The 21,602-nt window shown below is 43.5% G+C and overlaps 1 protein-coding gene across 1 annotated transcript in view; it reads left to right on the top strand.

The window, feature by feature from the left end:
- Window positions 1-21,602, top strand: part of TAFA1 (TAFA chemokine like family member 1) — a 336,718-nt gene that overhangs the window by 275,731 nt on the left and 39,385 nt on the right. Inside the window, exon 3 of the mRNA XM_083493615.1 lies at window positions 11,261-11,401. Coding sequence (XP_083349741.1) covers window positions 11,261-11,401 — 141 coding nt within the window. The remainder of the gene's footprint in view (window positions 1-11,260; window positions 11,402-21,602) is intronic.

Here is a 21,602-nt window from a genome sequence, read left to right as displayed (position 1 = left end):
TAAAGCTTTCGTGTCTTGACCTCTTGAGCTTGTGAAGAGTTTTTCTGAGAAGAAAAACAAGCTCAAGAGGTCAAGACACGAAAGCTTTAGCAACTAATCCACACTTAATGACCCACCTAAGTGGTACTCAGAATATCACTCAAGAAATCACTCAAGATATCCCTCAAGTAATTAAGGAACAAAAGAAGAAAAGACACACTAACCTGGGAACTTCCTCTCTGCCCAGAACGTTGGAGGCTATACACCACACCCCCTCAACAGTATTTATAGGAACTCAAACACTGAGATCCTGCTCTGTTCCAGTAACAAGAAGCCGAAAGCACCAGCCTGAAGATGACGAGTGAGACCTCGTCGAAACGTCGCCTAGACACCCCAACTCTTACACGGGAAGACACCCGAAGACACCAAAACCTGCATTCCTGTACCCGTGAAAATCTACGAAAGCATATATATATATATATATATATATATATATATATATATATATATATATATAAAATAGCCATTTTTAAAATGTATTTCCCAATAGTGAAAGGAGAGGGGGATCAAGCAGATTTGGGGAGCTCAGTTGGTAGAGCATGAGATTCTTAATCTCAGGGTTGTGGGTTCAAGCCCCACATTGGGCAAAAGATGCCTGCACTGCAGGCAATTGGACTAGATGACCCTCGTGGTCCCTTCCAACAATTCTGTGATTCTATATACACAAGTTATCAGCTCTCCAATATGTGTCTACTTCACAAAGGCTTTGAAGCACCTCTGAGCAAGACAGATTGCTTTTCAAAGTGCTGAATCAGGATCCAAACAGAATCTTGTAGTTGGTGCATGCCCCTAATATTTATATCCCGTATACGAATCAAAAATTACTAAGGCAACTTGCTCTATATTTTAAAACAGAAACAAAAAGCAAAGGGCCTAGTTAGACTGCTCACGCTTGCTGAAATCGTTACTACATTGGCAGCCTCATCCTCTTCCATCAATCATGCCTCGTCTGTCTCACGCCGAGGTTACTTTAGATATATTCAGAACTGCTTCTGTATTCGATACAGAATTGAATTCTGTACTATATGTATTTTGTTGCCAATGTCTTGGCAGTGTTATTTACAGTACATGTTAATATCAGTTGTAGTATGCTTGCCAGACGCTCATGGGAAGAGTGCCATCATTTGCTATGTATCCTGGATTTTTCAGAAGATGCCCACACACAGCTGTCAAGCGTCCCTTATTTGGCGGGACAGTCCCTTATCCCAGCGCCATGTCCCGCTGCTGTCCCTTATTGATGATGTCCCTTAAATAAGCTACTGAAGGTAATGGGGCCCTTTCTATGTCCAGCTGTCCTTTGTCAGCAACAAATTGTTGCTGTTTTTTTGTGTTGAATATATGCTATATGGGAATTTATGGACCTAATAAGTATCTAAAGCCATTTGCACGCAACAAAATATGTATTTTATCAAAGTAATTGTTGATCCCTTATTTTGGCTGCTGATCCCTTATTTTCGAGGCTGCTGGTCCCTTATTTTCAAATCTGTAAGTTGACAGCTATGTGCCCACAACTAACCCACATGCCCAAATCCGTGTCAGTAATTGCACACATGTACAAATGGAGGAAAAGCTGGGTTACCCTGCTAACATAGCCACTCTGGTGCACAATTGTTTTGTGCATTGTCAAAACGTCTTTCTCAGCATTTCCTTGCCTTGTTCCACTGTGTTCATGAAAGGACATGAGATCAGCAGCTGTCTGTAAAATTGCATTATTGCATATTGCTTCCTGAGAGCACATGCTGAACATGATATGAACAGGAAAAAATCTCTGTCTATGTCACTGTCGTGTTGCTTGAACATAGACTTGAAGTCTAAAGACGCTAATCTTTTGTGGAGGCGTCAACTGATGTCTTGCGAACTCAAAATAAATCACAAGCTTTCGTACTAGTCAAAATAGCATCTTCCCTCCTAATGAGGTAGATGACGGTGACATAGCTGAAGCCTGATTATTTTAACAGGCTTAAAGGAGTAAGAAAATGGTAGAATTTAAGGTTTCTCATAGCACAAAGGTTTGGGTGATAGAGACTGCGAGGCAATTATTAACATATTGCATAAATCAATATTGAGTTCAATTTGACTCTAATTTAGTGTGCAATTTAGTGTGCAATTAGCACACTATGCAGCTTGGTCTACCAGCCATGTAGGCTAATATTTGTGGAATTAAGGCTGCTGAGGACTATTGTTGCAGAAGGATGGATCCCATTTTGCAAGTACCTAGTGAGTTAAAGCACAGAGCCTAGAACTTGCTGATCAGAAGGTCGGCGGTTCGAATCCCCGTGACGGGATGAGCTCCCGTTGCTTGGTCCCTGCTCCTGCCAACCTAGCAGTTCGAAAGCAAGTCAAAGTGCAAGTAAATAAATAGGTACCGCTGCGGTGGGAAGGTAAACGGCGTTTCCGTGCGCTGCTCTGGTTCGCCAGAAGCAGCTTAGTCATGCTGGCCACATGACCCAGAAGCTGTACGCCAGCTCCCTCAGCCAATAAAGCGAGATGAGCGCCGCAACCCCAGAGTCGGCCATGACTGCACCTAATGGTCAGGGGTCCCTTTACCTTTACCTAGTGAGTTTCCATCTAATTTTCCAAGAAACAAACACGTATGTTTTAATGCATGGGAAAGTTGGAGGGAGGGGTCTCTTGCTTGCCTTAGCCTTTCCTCTGCTCACCACTTTCCCTAGTAAAAGTCTCCAGAACCTTATATATCTTAGCAAGTTTACATGCATATGAAGCGGATTGTGGGGAGCCCTTTGCGGGGGTAAGGCGAGGGGAGCTACAATGGGAGAGTGGCAGGGGATGGATGGAGAAATTAATGGCAACTCTTGGACCATCTTATGAACTTGTAAGTAACTTGGGCTTTTTCCCCCTTAAGGGATTCTCCAGACTTTTTAATTTTAATCTACACATGCAATTTGAAACAGGACAGAACAGACTTACTATTAGGTAAAGGTAAAGGGACCCCTGACCATTAGGTCCAGTCATGACCGACTCTGGGGTTGCGGCATTCATCTCGCTTTATTAGCCAAGGGAGCCGGCGTACAGCTTCTGGGTCATGTAGCCAGCATGACTAAGTCACTTCTGGTGAACCAGAGCAGCGCACAGAAACGATGTTTACCTTCCTGCCGGAGCGGTACCTATTTATCTACTTGCACTTTGACATGCTTTTGAACTGCTAGGTTGGCAGGAGCAGGGACCGAGCAACAGGAGCTCACCCCGTCACGGGGATTCGAACCACCAACCTTCTGATTGACAAGTCCTAGGTTCAGTGGTTTAACCCACAGCGTCACCCACTTCCCATGACTTACTATTAGACATACGCAAATGGGACTTCCTCCTTCTGAAGGCAGCAAGGTATAAGGGACCGAAACTGGGTTACATTGCACCATCCACCACTTCATTCCTGAACCCCGCCCTCTGCATCCACCACCTGAGGCACCTGCCTCAACCTGCCTAATGGTAGGACTGGCTCTGCATCTACCTAACCCTGAGCTAGGCTATTCTTCTAAATTTCCCCCCTCCCTCCAGTATTATAAGTACAACTGATTAAGATAAAATCCACTTGTGCTATTGCATTGCTGCTAATGTGAAGCATCCAAGTCACAACTGAAACAAATGGAATCAAGGGTTATCATAATACTTTATGAGTATTCAAATGGAAAACATGTTTTGCCTCTTGAATCCACCAGCCTCTACTTATAAATTCAAGGAGCTTCAACTAGCTGCTGCTTCAACTTGTGCACTCTCTCTCACCCGCATGCCTTCATTACGACCGACCTGCCCTAGGAAGGTCCATTAAGTAGAACTATTTTCAAGCACAGATGGTCCTGAATAGCTTAATGTCTGCCTGGTGGCCAGAATAAGTGAATTCTTGATGGCCTTAGACTTCTGATCATACTCATGCAGCCAAGGAAGGAAAATGAAAACTTGTTTATCATTTTGATAAACAACCTCTCTCATTGCCGCAGGAAGAGCCATGTAACTCAGTGGAGTCAAATGCTATTAAATTGCCATCACTGTCAAAAAAAAAGGAAAAAAAGGAGGAATTTCTATGTTTTTTCTACCTAAGTCATAGTTAATGACTTCCACAGTGTATCACCCAAATCAGGACTTTTAAAAAAATAATAAATAAAGGAGGGAAGTTTGCTTACCGTTCAGGCTTGGCTCCACTACTAGATTGGGCATGTTATAATTCTGAAATACAAAATATGCTTCTGTTACTACCTCTGAACCAAAGCGGGAGATGTAAAAAATGCATATGATGAGGAAATGACTCTTGGCTTCAGCTAGGCATGTGCTCTAAACCTTCTGTTGATGAGATATTTTATATCACAGCTGCACACAGAAGGTTCTCATTTAGGGGTAAAATATTTCACTGTGTGGTGGGGCTTTGTAACAGAGGCGTAATTGCCATTTTCAGGTGTTCAGTCTTCGCCTCCAATTAAAACAAAATCATTCTCAGGAAATGGTCCTTCCTTTAGTGTTGGACTTGTGGGTGTATAACCCTCATTCTTCTGTTTCAATATTTGAACAAACACAGTATGAAGAAGGAAAAATATATGTGTTGAAATTACTCCAGAAGATAGAAACTCAAGTGGCCGAATTAGGAAGCGGGATATGTTTTTGTTGGATGAAATTGTTGGATAAGCCTGCATGAATTGACAGAAAGGAGGCCGAAGTGGAATATGATTGCATCTAGACCAGGCATGCACAGACCCTCCAAGTGTCCCTATTTTCCAGGGACGTCTTTGATTTAGAGAAGCCGTCCTGGTTTCTGATTTGATCCCAGAATGTCCCACTTTTCCTTAGGATGTCCCTATTTTCATTGGAGAAATGTTGGAGGGTATGGAGTTATCCGACTCCCAAGCCATCTGAAGGCAATCCTGTATAGGGAAGTTTTTTAACATTTATGTTTTATAGTGTGTGTGTGTGTGTGTGTGTGTGTGTGTGTTGGAAGCTGCCCAGAGTGGCTGGAGCAACCCAGTGAGATGTGTGGAGTATGAATAGTAAAATTTGCATTACGGAATGGGACGTCCCTATTTTCATCGGAGAAAAGTTGGAGGGTATGCATGCATAACGAGTTTTTTTTTAACTCAAGGACCACATTCACCCCAGCCAGCTCTCTGAGGGCCACTTTTCAACTGTGGGCATGACCAAATATGGGTGTGGCTGCCCCACACTTTCAAGCACACACATTTGTGCACACTCACCTGCCCCACCATGTAGATTAGCTGAGCGGTGAATTATCATCCTTTCTCTGTGCATAAAATGATCACTTCAAGGACTGGGGAGAAGGTGGCTTGCATCCTTATCTGAAGGCTTGGTTCTGTCCACACCCATTCTGTGTCTACTTTATATTATTTTGACCTTTTCCACCTTGTTGGCATCTATCTGTCTCAGGAGCCCTAAGTCAAACTCTCTCTCTCTCTCTCCCTCTCTCTCTCTCTCTCTCTCTCTCTCACACACACACACATAGTGGGGTCTTTTGTAGGCCAGAAAAATTACATGAAGAGGGGAATGGATGAGTACCTCCCCAAAACACAGGAGCAGTCCCCCCTGATGTAAATATATAGGAGGCGAGATGACTGGGAGAGAGGGCAGTGTTGGTGAATTTTCACACAGACAACATTGCTAGATTGAAATTGACCACCGGGATGATCCAAGACGAACACACTTGCACATTTCTGCACATAGCCACAGAGATTTCCTTTCTGTCTCAACAAATTACACCTGCTTGAATGTATGCAATTAGGTACACATACCCACATATGCCAGCAAATGTAGCTGATGTCAAAGAACAGGGAATAGGCACCACCTTTCTCATAAACTTTTAAGGGCATATCATTGGAAACAGAAGGCAGAATCCAGCTGGCATGCTTGCACCCAGGGTAGGGCTTTTGATCTAGCAGGTGCCTCTGCAAATGGAAAAGAGCAGAATGTTATGTTTTTGCTAATGCCCTTCCCCTTCCAGAACAGGTGTGTGTGTGTGTGTGTGTGTGTGTGTGTGTGTGTAAATGGAGGGGACAGGTGCGTGAATACGAGCAAAAGATCTGGCAAACACCCCCTCCCTTCCTCTTCCATTGACAGAGATGCCCACTAGACCAAAAGCTCTTCCATGAGTACCGGGGCATTGTCAGGAGCTCAGCCTATACTTGAGTAGGACCGTGGCAGAGACACATGCCCAACTGGCATGTTCTCTCCCTCCTGGTCGATCGTTCAGGAGCTTCAAAAGCTTTCTTCAGCCCAAACATCACAGCGACTGATGCCAACAGACACCGGCACACTTAGGGATCCACAGAGTTTGCGCATCATGAACTCAGCATTTTGGCTAATCTACTTTATTTACATATAAACACACACAGAGCACTGCAACATGGCTCTCACTCTCTCTCTAGCATCAGACAGCAAAGAAAGAACAAATGACAATAGTCCCACTTCACGAAACACAGTAACACAAACATCCAGTCTCCGTCACTTCCCACTCTGTGGAGTCAAAACATATACTGTCATGTGAATGACAACAATCCCACAACTGCAATCATGCAGCAGAAATTCTAACAGGCACCAATTGGATTCCACCCAGAATGCCAGACTAGATGGTCTTTCAGCCTGACCTGATATGTCACTTCTAATGTCCCCTTTCCAATCACAGACACCATTTTGTTAGTTTCTGTGCAGTGTGTGAGACAGAGGGAAGATCCCCAGTCCCCAGGGGTACAATGTAATGAATAGCCAAGTTTCTATGAAAAGTCATTATACTTTTCAACATGTTTCTGATGAATCTTCTGTAAGGGCCAAACTGTGCCCCCCCCTCCCTTGCCCCCTGCCACCCAAGCGACCAAAGTCAATAGACTGTCTCCAACTTACTTACAAAACACAGCCAGAAGCTGAAATGGCTCAGTAGACCATAAAATGCTCAGAGGCGCCTTCCCTGTCATTCGTGACAATGATTTAAACTTTTAGTGTGGTTACAACCTATGAGGTCAATAAATGCACATTTTTGTACAAGTCCCTAAATATGCATTTATGACAGATACTATAATGACTCTTTGGAAAGTGCTACAGAGTCGAGTCAATAATCCATTTTTAAAAGTCTATAAACATGAATGTACATTTATAAAATCTTTATTTTGCCCCTTCATCTGTGTCAGTGCCGCTATTCTTTTACAAGAGGCTTTGCATTCCGTCACCGTTGCAAGCAAATGCTTATGAGACCGGAGGCATTGAAAATGAAATGAAAGAATATTTAAACATACCTAAGCAACACAGGTGCATAGCTAAGCAACCCCATACCTCAACACAGGCATTCAGCATGATCCCAACAACTTTTTTCTTCTTTAGACCCCCTTCTGGCTTGGCATCTCATTTCCAAAGTGATCACAGCTGCAGGTGTGTGCATGATAGCACACACAATATTTATATGCCACTCAATGAACCAGGGGACGTGGGTGGCGCTGTGGGTTAAACCACAGAGCCTAGGACTTGCCGATCAGAAGATCGTCAGTTCAAAGCCCCACGGCGGGGTGAGCTCCTGTTGCTCGGTCCCTGCTCCTGCCAACCTAGCAGTTCGAAAGCACGTCAAAGTGCAATTAGATAAATAGGTACCGCTCTGGCAGGAAGGTAAACGGCATTTCCGTGTGCTGCTCTGGTTCGCCAGAAGTGGCTTAGTCATGCTGGCCACATGACCCGGAAGCTGTACACTGGCTCCCTTGGCCAATAAAGCGAGATGAGCGCCACAACCCCAGAGTCACCCACGATTGGACCTAATGGTCAGGGGTCCCTTTACCTTTTACAATGAACCAGACCCTCTGAGAAGTATCTAAATGTCAAATGAGCTTGTGTGGTGTAGTGGTTAGAGTGTCAGACCAGGACCTGGGAGACCAAAGTTCAAATCTCCAGTCAACCATGAAGCTCCCTGGGTGACCCTGGGCCAGTCACTCACTCTCAGCCTAACCTGCTTCACAGGGTTGTCATGGGGGTGAAATGGGGAGGAGGAGAATTATGCACACTACTTTGAGCTCCTTGGAGGTGTGATGGACAGCAGAGCCAGATTAGAGTCTGGTGATGCAGTTTCCTTCTTTGAATGAAAGGCAGTGGCGTAGCGTGGGGAGTGCAGGGGGGGGGGGCCCGGCCGCACCGGGCGCAACATCTGGGGGTTAGGGTTAGGGGGCGCAAATTACTTGCCTTGCCCCGGGTGCTGACAACCCACGCTACGCCACTGATGAAAGGTGCAATAATAATAAAAACACTCACTGTGGCCAATTTGGGGTTAGCCAGAATTGTGGAAAAGAAGACAAGGCAGGGACAGAGATTTTTTAAAAAATAAATAAATCAGGTGCTGATTTATATGTGCAGATGCAAAATTTAAATTACTATAATTTGCATAGAAATATTATCCATCTCACCATGGATAATGGGGAGAAGACCATGAGGAGACGTGTGTCTTCTCCATCTGCTTTGTGGGTGGTGGGTAATTTCTGGGGCGGTTCTTCATTTCTAAACTGGACTTGCACCAGAGAGGATTCTAGAGGCTTTCCTAGTTCAAGGCAGTGGCAGAGAGAAGGCTGCAAAGCATACATTTCAATCAATCAGGCAAAGAGTATCTGTTAGGGAGTATCTCCCCAATGCCATTCATGTCACAATAATCAAACTGGTCCACTGCACGCCTCATTTTGATGCAATATTCTGTTGACGAAGTAGTCTTTGAAAAAGTACCTGAAGCCAATCCAGCCATTTTAAATGTCACACATGGAGACTCCCAGCTAAGAACGACCCCTTAATGTGTGGGAAAGCTTTATGCAATTTTAAATATTCAAACCTTCGGCTTTCAGGGATGAGTCAATCAAAGCTGGTTAATGTCTGTTAAGGTAAAAGACCTTAGGTCATGTACTCTTGGGGCTCGGTATTGATGAGCTTGCAAGCTGAAGAAGGCACAATGGACCCCATTGTTAATATTTAATTCCTCTCATCAAGAGGAGCCGTTTCCTGTATGGTGCAGAAACATATTTACTTGGCCCTGACGCAGCTCTTTTCTGAGGCAAAAAGGCAGTGAGCTAGACAAAAGGCCATCACTGTTATGCCCTGTTATTCCATTCAGGTCTCTCATAGCAAGAAGGGAACAGGAAGAGATTCATGACTCTTGGAATTTTGACTGAGATGCTTTTAATTGAGGGCGCAGTCATCTTAAGAATACAAGAGGAGCAGGCTGCACCAGACCACTGGCCCTTCTGCTCCAGCATCTCACACTGACCAACCAGATGACCACTGGAAGCCTAAATGCAATACCTGAGCACAACAGCACTTTCCCCACCAGAATAAAGCTTCCAAACACATTGTGGCGTATTTACTGCAGTATAGGACTGAGAGAAATATTAATAATCAGTTTTTATCTAGAAAATGCTTCTAGATTTGCATTCAGAATGATGTGCAATGACAGAGGCTCCAGCTCTAAAAGATTTGAGAAATGAGGAGTTCTAGTGCCCCTAGAGTCTGGGAAGAGTAGTTGTCAGCTTCTTGATTCTGATAATGTTAGTGAAGGCTTATTTCCCAGCTGAACGTTCCCTAGCTTGAGCTTAGAATACATTTCTAAGCCTCCCCCCCAAAAAATGAATCCTAAGACTGGCCTCAAAACTTTTTAATTTTGAAATAGAAACACACAGGGGACGAATGACCAATAAATAAAAAGCTACTTATAAATTCACAAAAACAAAAGTCACTGATATCATTTAGGCAGGCTCTAAAAACTTTTTTTTTTTTTTTTTGCTGAAGATTTCTTTTAGTGAGAAGGTGGTGGCTTCTTTTACAGTGGTACCTCTGGTTACAAACGCTTCTGGTTATGAATGCTTCAGGTTATGAGCTCCACTAACCTGGAAGTAGCTGCTCCTGGTTGTGAACTTTGCCCCAGCATTAGTGAAAGCGCACCTCAGGATAAGAACGGTTTCAGCTTAAGAACGGACCTCCGGAACGAATTAAGTTCGTAACCAGAGGTACCACTGTATCCTTAAATTGCAACAACCATATGCGGTCGGTATATTGAAATGAAATGGCGGGATTTGGCATAAGAACATGAGTCCTTCTGAATCAGGCCAGTGACTCACCTTGTCCAACACCCTGTGGCCAGTCAGATGCTTGTGAGAAGCCTGCAAATAGGACCTGAGCGACAGAGTGATTCCTCCCTTGCAGCCTCAAAAGACAATTGTACTGTAGCTGTTATGATTATATATATTGCTTTATATTTGATGCAGTTTTATTTTTTAAGGTGCCCTGGGAAGATACTACATTTTAATTAATTACATAAAGGCAGTCCTTTTTTTTCTAAAAAAAGTATGTTTAGGGGTATGCATACCCCTGCGTCCCCCCAGAAAAAAAGCACTGCGTAAATGAATCCAATTTCTTTTTCAGCAACTTAAATGACAAATTCATTTTGTTTGCAAATTAAGTGGTCGTTTTGTACATAGGTCATTTTGTACGTGTTGCAGATTTGTCTTTTGTTGTTTTTTCAGTGCTGCAAACCAACAATGCAAACAAATACTTGCAACCAAGCATATTTGGACTTCTAATCACCCAGCAATTATGCGCTTAATGCATTTTGAACTTGGGTCACGCAGAATTTATGGATGGTGCACGAACCCTGTGCCCTGCCTAATTTCCCTCTATTTCACATACAAGTGTGAGATCAGAAACTTCCTAAGTTTGCAAAATAAGGCTTGCATGTCAACACATTGTGCTATTGGTGTTTGAAACCAGTAGGGTCAGGAGGCCTGATCTAACCTTAAGCGAGAAGTGTGAGCTTGCTGGGAAGTTGGCTGCTCAGCTCATAGTTCACTTGCAGTCGCACAAGTCACTATTATATGCATTGCGGCACTGCAATGGACAGCAGTGTGAACCTGGAGGTGGCAGTGTCCTTTCTCACCCGCTCTACACCTCTTCTTGGATCTAGAGCTCTGGAAAAAATGTGTGTCATGAGATGCTTGCATTGATGTAGAGACAGATAACATTTTAAAATTCTGGCTTCTATTCCCTACCAACACATCCTTCATCAACCAGGTGTCCTTCAGACATTTCTGGCTGGAGCTGAAGGGAATTGTGGGCCAAAACATCTGGAGGGAACCAGATGGGTGAAGACTTACAGAGAGTATCACGCTCAGGTGTTTGGGTTTTCTTTTCTTTTTGTTTTACCTATCCAGAGTACTCCATCCTAATCATGGTGTCCATCTTCTCTCTTTCTTGCCAGAAGGAGGGACGTGTGAAGTTATAGCAGCACACAGATGTTGTAATAAGAATCGGATTGAAGAGAGATCACAAACAGTAAAATGCTCCTGTCTACCTGGGAAAGTGGCCGGGACGACGCGGAACAGACCGTCGTGTGTTGATGGCAAGTAGCTGGCTCAGCGTATGGCATTATGAATATGTGCAAACTTTTACAATACAACCTTGCTTATCCAAGGAGATGTGTAAAATATTTGGAAAGTCAGAAGTCTTAACACAGAGCTGCCATTGCATACAGTCACCGGCATGGCCTATAGTTGGAAGAATTTTGTTTAAAAAGCAAGCTGAAAGGATCGTAATAGCATTCCGTATTGATAACGAATGTGGCAAGGAGAAATATTCCTGCATTGGAGAGGGTTGGGCTAGATGGCCCTTTAAGTTCCTTCCAAGTCCAAATTCTATGAAATTACGCTAACAGAGCGATCGAAATCCTTCTCACTGTGGTGTGGAGGGGGTCACTACTGATAGAAGCCAAGGCAAAACCCTGAAATGGGGTGTTCTGTGAGTGGGAAGGGGTTGATGTGGTCCAGGACATGTTGGATCCTGAGCTGGTCTCACTGCTAACACATGGCAGCATCAGACCTGGTCATCCTTCCAGACTTCACTGACCTCTGCAGCTACCGTGAGCATCTACAAAAACGAAGTTTTGATGGCTCAGTTATTCTCAATTTGCTGAACTTACAAACTGTGCCCTCTTCCGTTGCTGATTTTTATTTCTTAAAAGCACACCGCAGTAGCAGTTTTTACTTCAGGATGCTCCAAAAATGAATGCTAACGAAGCAATGGTGGGAGGGGGCATAAGAATGAGTGGAATCTATATTGGTGTGCAGTCAGCAGCTTACTGGGACAGCTTCCTGCCACCTGCACTGTGCAGGGTATCTTCTGGGAGGGTGGCTTTGGAATGGACCTGAGGTGGACTGTTCTCCTACTGGTCCATGCCTAGAACATAAATAAAAGGCTTGGCTTTGACACTGTGGTTGTCAGAACTCCCACCCTTCCATAGCCTATCAGGCCAGGACAGAATTTTATACACATTCACCATTAGGCTCAGTGATTCAAAGGTTCCAGCTTTCTCAAAGCAACATGGTTTAAGTGCATCACTCTATATTCCCCTCAGAACTTCTCATTGCCCGCACTGGAGGGATTGGACTGGATCCATAGGTAAATAGGGGAGCCAGCTTCCTGCTCCTCACTGGAGGGATCCCTAGGAGGGATATTGGGCTGTCATTTTGGGGGCACCTGCACTCATGTTTCAGGATGGTTGTGCAGTATCAGTTTGTGCCATGGTGGGCCAAAGATCTCTGACATTCCCAGCAATGTTGTCCTAGCATTTGGGCTTGGACAGCAGTATTCGCCAGCAGCCAGGCTGTCTAGTGACTCAATTCTAGCCCTATGCAATATCAAACTCTAGAAGCTGTAGCCAGTGAAAAGATTGTGGCCATTTGCAACCCACTTTAACTTGGCATAGTTATTGCTGTCCCCTGCTGCCACTCAGTGCTGATTACACAGACTCCTACTCAACAGATGCACACACATACGTTCTGTGTGAGTATACAGCTTACAAGTATACCACTACAGTATGAAGTATAGGACTGTGCACACTGGATTCGTGGACCTGTCCTTATAGTCAATGAACAATATAAGATTGTTTCCTTAAAGTGGCCATATGGTTTACAACATCATCATCAGCCGTGATCACTCTTTCAAAGTTTTAATAAGTAATTGATGAAAGACCACACAACCCTAACCATATCTACTCAGAAGTAAGTCCTATTGATCTTAGAATTAGGATTTCATCCTCAAATAGTCAATTGCCAAGATCAGTTGGACTGGCAGATTCAGTCTTGGTTTGGATTCTGTTTTTGTGTGACATCTGTGTGGTTTGTTTTGTTTGTTTGTTTGTTTGTTTGTTTGAAAAATAAACATTTCCCTCTCTTAATATACAGTGGTACCTTGGTTTAAGAACAGCTTAGTTTATGAACAACTTGGATTAAGAACGCTGCAAACCCGGAAGTAGGTGTTTTGGTTTGTGAACTTTTCCTGGGAAGCAGAACATGTTCTGCTTTCTGCTGAGTGTAAATTGAGTCCCCCGCTGCTATGGGAAAGCATGCCTTGGTTTAAGAACACTTTGGTTTAAGAATAGACTTTCAGAATGGATTAAGTTCGTAAATCAAGGTACCACTGTACTTCACTTACCAATATGGATCTATCACATCTGTGCTGAAAGTACCACGTTTTTATTCCCTCTGTGGTTCCATTATTAACAGCTTTTCTTATGTGAATGAATGTGTAATGGACAAATGACCCTGGGGACTCGTGCATACATCCATAATTTGGAGACTTCAGTAAGTGCATAGCTGTTCTCTTCTGTGAGTCAAGGAAAGATCCACATTTTCCCCATGCTGTGTATAGAGTATTCCTTGATTTAGATGAGTGATCAAGGAAGCTCCTGAATGCAGAGATCTCCAAGTGCACACTGAAGCCCCACACAACAGTGGATGTATTTTCCAATGGATGTATTTTCATTGGTGTTTTCTCGGGGGGTGAATTATTCCTCAGCTAGGAAATTTACCTTATGTTCCATGATATGCTAGAAGTCTGTTGCATAGAAATGCATTATCTCTTGGGAGTTGTTCCCCTAGTCACTGGTAAAAGAATGGCTTGTAACTATTCAGAAGTAAGCACAGCAGCTAAATTTCCAGTGGAGCTGCCAAAGGGTTGAGTAATGTGTGCACAGGCAATGCAGGATTACATTTTAAATTTCAGAATTATCCCATTGTGCCACCTCTTGTCTCATTTGTGTTGATGCATTAATAATTCAAGTGGCTACAGTGGACGAGATTTAATTAATGTTTTTTGAAAGTCAGCAGCCAACCAGTTCAGCAACCTGACTTTGTAATGGACATAGTGTGAATACTTGGCTAACACAAGGACAGGGGTGGTTTCTGTTAGGTAGGGTTGCCATATTTTGAAGAGCAAAAAAGAGGACACTATGACGACTCTCATTTTAAATACCCCTGCTATATATAGGCTATAGAAGCAGTGATAGATTGTTGAGGGGGCCAGGAGAAGAGGAAATAAAGTCTTCAGCCACCAGCTATGTCTATATCTCATCTAGAAAGTATAGCCAGAGACATTTTGGCAATTTAAAAAAAAATCAGTTGGAGTAAGAGTCAAGACTGGATTGACTGTTGGTTTAAGCACTACGTGAGATAGCAGGCAGAGGAAACTGGGATTTCCGGCCCCTTCTATGGGAGTATACCATTACTCCATTTTCAGGAATTAGACATCTGAAACTTACGTATATCCAGGTTGTCCACTGTGAGGCATGTAAAAAGCTCCATGAAGGAATTGTGATGCAATGCTTGCTGGGTAGATGTAACTCAAGACACGTTGCTACCTGAGGCAGAGCAACAAACAGTGCCCTCCCACAGAGAAGGTGCATAGTAAGGTAAAGGTAAAGGGACCCCTGACCATTAGGTCCAGTCATGGATGACGGGGTTGCAGCGCTCATCTCGCTTTATTGGCCGAGGGAGCCGGCGTACAGCTTCCGGGTCATGTGGCCAGCATGACTAAGCCGCTTCTGGCGAACCAGAGCAGTGCACGGAAACGCCGTTTACTTTCCCGCTGGAGTGGTACCTATTGATCTACTTGCACTTTGACGTGCTTTCGAACTGTTAGGTTGGCAGGAGCAGGGACCGAGCAACGGGAGCTCACCCCGTTGCGGGGATTTGAACCGCTGACCTTCTGATCGGCAAGTCCTAGCCTCTGTGGTTTAACCAACAGCGCCACCCACGTCCCGACAAGGTGCATAGTACCCGAGGCCAAACAAGTTATTTTGGCATCTGATGCAGAAAATCCCCACAAGTATTCTTCCCCAACCTGGATAAACAAAAAAACAAACCAGCAATAATACATGGCACCCATGGTCAGCTGCCTGACTGAGGCAGCCACCTCCTTCTTCCTAATGGTAGGGATGGCCCCACTATACTAGAGGATGGTGAATGGATGAAGCAGATTTGAATGACAGGCTAGGGGTGTGATTTCGCCCTTTCTCCTCAGGTGATGAAATGGCTAATGCCATTTCTGGCAATGTATGCCTGCTCCTTAAGGAGACAGTATTTTGTTGTTGCTTTTAATTTGTTTGCTCTCTAACTCACATATGAGAAAGATTTTTTTCCCCCACACGCAGATGAAACAACTGGGCCTAATTTTTCCTGACAAGCTTTGGATGGTGAGGAATTTTTATACTTAGGCAGCTGATTCAAAGCCCGCTGAAGTTAATGGGAATGTGCGCATCGGCTCCAGTGGGCTTTGAGGAGGTCCTTAGTAAATACTTTGTATTGCGCTCAGAAGCTCTTCTATATCAGCACTTGAATCAAGTGAAAATTGTTCACAGTCAAAAAGCCAATAGTTTTCTATTTATCTAATATGTACTTTAGATGGTATCAAAGAACGGGGTTTTTTCCCCTCCTCTCTCTAAACTCCTTAAAAGTACTTTCAATCAATTCTTATTTCCACAGAAAGAGGGGAAAAAATGTTATTTTAAATCCAAAGAGTCAGCTCCTCATCCCTCTAGCTGTGCTCCGGCCTAGATAAGGAGAGATCTCAGGGTCCCATATTATTAATGCACTGTCTGTATGAATAACGAGCAGACTGGGTGAATTATTTTTCACTCCTGGGAAAATCTATAGCCCTGTCCTTCTGCAGCGCCACTGGAAACTGAGCAGGAGGTTCGTATTTTTTTCGATTTTGTGAATTCAGATGGCTTCATTTGTAAAGAGGGGGGCAGGAAGGCGGAGACAAGAGCAACATTCCCCACTGAGGTCCATTTAGCACACTCAGACAGAGAGACGCACCAGACGATGCTCAACAGTACCGAAGAAAAAAGTGAGTTTTTCTGCCTACAGATACAATCTGGAGATTTCAATTTGTTCAGAAATATCTGATACGATATATATCTGCCAAGACATACCTCCCCAGTGTGTGTTTTTTTGGGGGAAGGGGCATTCCCCTCATTTAAGAGACCTCCAACTTAGTCCAGTACCGTTTGTTTGTTTGTTTGTTTGTTTGTTTGTTTGTTTGTTTGTTTTAGGAGCTCAGATCAACAAACACGTCCACAATTTATTTAAAAGGTTGGGAGGGTTGTTCCCAAAAGATTTACAATTCAAAACATCTGAATTCCTTAGAACTGGTAAGTTTTTCACAGATTTGGATTAACTGAAACTCTGGGCTAAGTGCTACTACATTAAGATATTCTACTGTGATTTCGTTTAAGGTAGGGGTGCTTAAGGAATTTGATCTGTATAAAATCTCAAACAATATGACCTCAGCTTGGACGTCAGTGAGAATGAAAATTTAACACTTTTCTGAATGGTAGGACACATGTCTCAGCAGTTTAAAGATATCACATGGTAGCAAAGTTTATAACAAGTGTTTTAAAATACTCTTACAAAGTAGCTGCATAGCATGACAATACATAAGAATTTCTTCCTGGGGAGTTGAATGGAGAAAAAGATGTCTGTCCTATGATGTACCTATGACGGCAGCCATCCTATTCCCCTATACAATATCCCCAGTAGCTTTTCAAGGACATTGTATGGACAAAAAGATGGCTGACCAGTGTGTCAGGAATCATCCACCTAGTCCTATGGGTACCATGGTGTGAGTGAACACCTTCCTTGGTCCCCATAGCCACCAGATGGGCAACTATCAATTAAAAAAACAACAACCCCATGAGAGAACAGTGCAGAGCAGTTGCTGGAGCTGGAAGGACTAACCCCCATGCCTTATGGTTGGTTTTGAAGGATGCTAGGAAGTGGGGCGAAGTTGTAGGGCTGGCTTCCCCACTTGCCTAGTGGCCCATCCCATTTCCTTGCTGTTGCCTACAAGCCCTGGGGCTCAGCTCTATCACCGTTCCAACAGCCACATGGAGAGAAGCACCTGGGCAAAGGAATCTGGTATGCCTGGAAGTCCCCAAGACCTTGCAGAAGCCGAATTTGAAAATGTGCTTTTCAGATCTGATTTTCCAAACTGTATCATTGAAACCATGGACCATGGCAGCAGATGGCCCAAAGGGAAAGTGAGGCACGCAGCTCCTCACACTGTTTTCCCCAGGGGACAAGGATGTGTGTCCATGTGGTGTGTGGCGTTTGCAAGTTTGGATGCCTTTCAAAGGTCAGTAGGTACAGATGTCAGCATGAATAAGTTTGAGTGATGTCTGGAGACAGGTGACTTTTGGATCCATGAGAAAGAGACATGGGACAACGAAAGCTTGTTCCGGCCCCCTGTTGCTTTTAGTCATGGTCCCTGACCTCAGGCCTTCCCCTGTGTTGCTCAGCTCTTTACCCACTGGAATAAGTTGTGCTGTTCTTTGTAGGAGAGATAACAAGGACTGTGATAGAACTGTATCCTGTGTATAAAAGAATCCTATTTCTGTCTCTGTTCTATGAGCATGCAGTTTCAGCCCAGCTTTAAACCCACACAAAACAAGGCTTCCAGCAACATGTCGTACAAGTGACTGATGAACTAAATTGTCTGCAACGCACATTGAAGTTCTTCCCATTGGAAATTTGCTATCTGAAGGGCTGGCAGGGAGAAATTCCAAGTGGCAGGGAAGTTTTTCAAAGAGAAATCGAAGGTAATGAAGGAAAGGTTGAAGGATTGGGTTTGGGAAGTGCACATCGGAGCCAAAGGGCTAGTTAATAGCTCTGAAGAACAAAACCATGCCAGGCCTCACAGGGATTTAGGCGTAACACAAGTCTGAAGCTAGTACAACAACCACAGCATGTCAATGAATGGATTTAACTTTGTAAAGACTGTTCACTGCTAGTCATCTCAGAAGGGAGTACATAATAGCAACAGATCTTATCTGCCATAAATACACGCTCTGGCTCCTTAGCAAGGAGAGGAAGACTCCGGGCTGGGGCTATCCTTGCTCTGTACACACACACATATATTTAGTGCTCAGATTAAATTTGCAAAATAATAAAATTTACATGTTCTGTTCTGGCTGTGAGGGTCGATTTTTCAGAGGACTGAATGAAAGGACGAGAACAGAACAGTAGGGAAAGAGGTAAAAATATCTGAGCACTTTGGCTACCAGTCTGCCAGAATTATAGTGAACTGGCCTGAATTTCATCCTTCTGGGCAACTGGCAGAAGTCAAGAATGTAAAACCAGGTGGAGTGGGGTATATGGTTGACATTTTTGTCTTTAGTGTTTCCTTGCTTTCAATTAGATGTGTTTATTTAAAAAAAAATTAAAATATGGAAAGTACATTATATCATATAGCCTCTTCTAGTATGACATTTGTGGAACATGCAAGACATAGAGGCTGGCACCAACCTTGCAATGCTAAACCCAAAATCTGTTTGCCCAGGCTTATTAAGATGGCCAGTTTCCATCTATATCATTGATACCTTCTAATGTTGTTTTGCAATTGTATTGTACAGCATTTTGTGGTTGTGTTACCTTCTACTTTTTTGTTACATTTATTATTCACCACCCTGGTATTTTTGATGCAGGACATATTTCAAAAACATGAATTCATCTAATCCCCTTTTGAAGGCATCCAAGTTGGTGTTGATCCACAACTTCCATGCATTGGGTGAAAATCCAAAAATGGAACTGGGGACTTTGCTCATGGATCCTTGATGTGATATGATGCCCTGGTTCTGATCCATATGCAAAAGCCTCTACCAGTATAGTCAGGCATTTGTCCAATGCATATGCAACCCCCGAGCCAAGGAGACAAGTAACTATACAACCTCTTGAAGACATCTGAAGGCAGCCCTATATAGGGAAGTTTTTTTAAAAAATAAGTTTAATGTTTTATTATGTTTTTATGTATGTTGGAAGCCACCCGGAGTGGCTGGGGCAACCCAATCAGAGCGGTGGGCAATAAAAATTATTATTGTTGGTGTAGTTGACCAGGACGTCCCTATTTTCATCAGAGAAATGTTGGAGGGTATGCATGCAGGTCCTGGCTGTATGCCTGCTGCTCTTTATTCATCTGCCCTTCACTTGGCTAATACATGAAAGCTATCTCTGTTCCCAAGCTTTCAGCATGTTGTTTAGTCGTTTAGTCGTGTCCGACTCTTCGTGACCCCATGGACCAGAGCACGCCAGGCACTTCTGTCTTCCACTGCTTCCCGCAGTTTGGTCAAACTCATGCTGGTAGCTTCGAGAACACTATCCAACCATCTCGTCCTCTGTCGTCCCCTTCTCCTTGTGCCCTCCATCTTTCCCAACATCAGGGTCTTTTCCAGGGAGGCTTCTCTTCTCATGAGGTGGCCAAAGTATTGGAGCCTCAGCTTCACAATCTGTCCTTCTAGTGAGCACTCAGGGCTGATTTCCTTAAGAATGGATAGGTTTGATCTTCTTGCAGTCCATGGGACTCTCAAGAGTCTCCTCCAGCACCATAATTCAAAAGCATCAATTCTTCGGCGATCAGCCTTCTTTATGGTCCAGCTTTCACTTCCATACATCACTACTATGGCTGTGGATGTGGGCAATTCACAGTGTTCCGTAGGAGAACACTCACTTCTCTGGGCATTTCCAGATTGGAAATTGGAACAATGCCAGGGTGCCCACCAGGACTGATGCCAACTTCCTTAAAATTACTCATTCTTTAATCACCCGGCACAGTGACACAATTTATTCAAATCCCGCAAGATACGCAATTCCATGGCTGGAAGCAAACTTTATTTCGAGAAACGGCATGGATTATTTTACAGTTGAATGCAGGAGAGCAGGAAACATTGACAGGAAGAAACATTGACAGGAAGAAGAAATAAGACTGAGAATCCAAATTCAGGCATTTCTCAACAGTGAATCGGAATGGTTTTTCTTATATTATACAATGGTTGCTGGTGCGTATTTTGGGCTGGGGCTGGGAAATTGTGGGATCAGGGTAGATAGTCTGGCTGCTGGAGACTCCATTTAAATTAGATGCTGAGTTGTATGACTCCCCAGTTGGTCATGGGCAACTCAGCAATTTATCTATTATGCTAGCACACCTAACAGAGTTGTTCCTAGGAGGATAAAATAAGGCAAGGGTATATCCAAATCCAAACTGAACCCCTGGGAAAGACAGGAAAGAAAGCTTAATAAATAATTACATTTGGTGATGTTAGCTATAGCCCAACAGCTCATCCACATGGGAGCTTAATGTGGATTTGAAGAGGTATGTGACTTGATTTCGGAGGGTGTTGCCCACATAACACTTTCCTCATCCAACTGGCAATATGCAGTTTTTCCAACAGTAAACTCGGATTGTTCTGATCCAGGTAAAATCGGAAAATGGGAAGTAAATCCAATATAAAATTGCTTGTTACCTGAGCGTGGATACATTGGAGCTCATTATGTGGAGAGGTTCTGGTGATGTTTCGGCGGTGCAATTTGTCACCACACTCCCTTACTTCCATTTTGTTTCCATCAGCCTCTTCTATCATAAGAGATATCGTGCAAAACAGCTGCATTCAAAATTAAAGTAAACCTTGCCTTTGCAGGTACAGGAGGTAGGGAATTAAGAGTCGGGGGCGGGGATCTGAGTGACTCCAAATCCTTGTGGGTCTTGGAGCAACACACATTAACCTTAGCATACTACAGTTCTGTGCAAATCTGAAATGCTGGGGGTGGGGATAAAAGGTGTGTGCCTGAGCAGGTAAACAAATATGCATGCCCAAAGACCTCAGGGGTTGTAGTCAACTATTGTTTACTCAGAGTAGACCCATTATAAGCCATTATAAGCCATTATACTTAAAGTTAATCATGGCCATTCATTTCAGTGGATCTACTCTGAGTAAAACTTAGTTGACTACAGCTTGGACCAACACACACACATTTTTAAAATTAATGTTTTACTGCTGTTTTGTGCAAATCTGCTGTATCAGACAGTGTGTGTGTGTGTGTGTGTGTGTGTGAGAGAGAGAGAGAGAGAGAGAGAGAGAGAGAGAGAGAGAGAGAGAGAGTGCTTCTGCCCAGATAAACAAATACTGCGCAAATGCTGACCTCAGGTTTCTAGTGGTTGGGCAAATACTATTTTTAAAAAAATGAAATAAAATATATTTTTATGAAAGATTTCTTAGTTTACAAAAATACGTGCATTGTCGCTTTTTCAAGTTGTGTTTTCTACAGATCAGTTTCATTTGTTGTGAGACATTAGTGTTGCAATGGGCCTTTGCCTCACCATTGAACAACCACCTCGTGTCCCCAAACATCTAAAGATAAGGGAAGGATTTGCAGGTCAGATGGTAGGATGCCTGGACAGTTTATGGTCTCTCTCGTTTGAGACGTTAGCCCTGC

Source organism: Podarcis liolepis (genome assembly GCF_965112155.1).
Source record: "Podarcis liolepis genome assembly, chromosome: 2".
In the NCBI taxonomy this organism is placed as follows: domain Eukaryota; kingdom Metazoa; phylum Chordata; class Lepidosauria; order Squamata; family Lacertidae; genus Podarcis; species Podarcis liolepis.
Note: the sequence above shows the minus strand (reverse complement) of the source record. Positions and strands in the feature narration are given on the sequence as shown.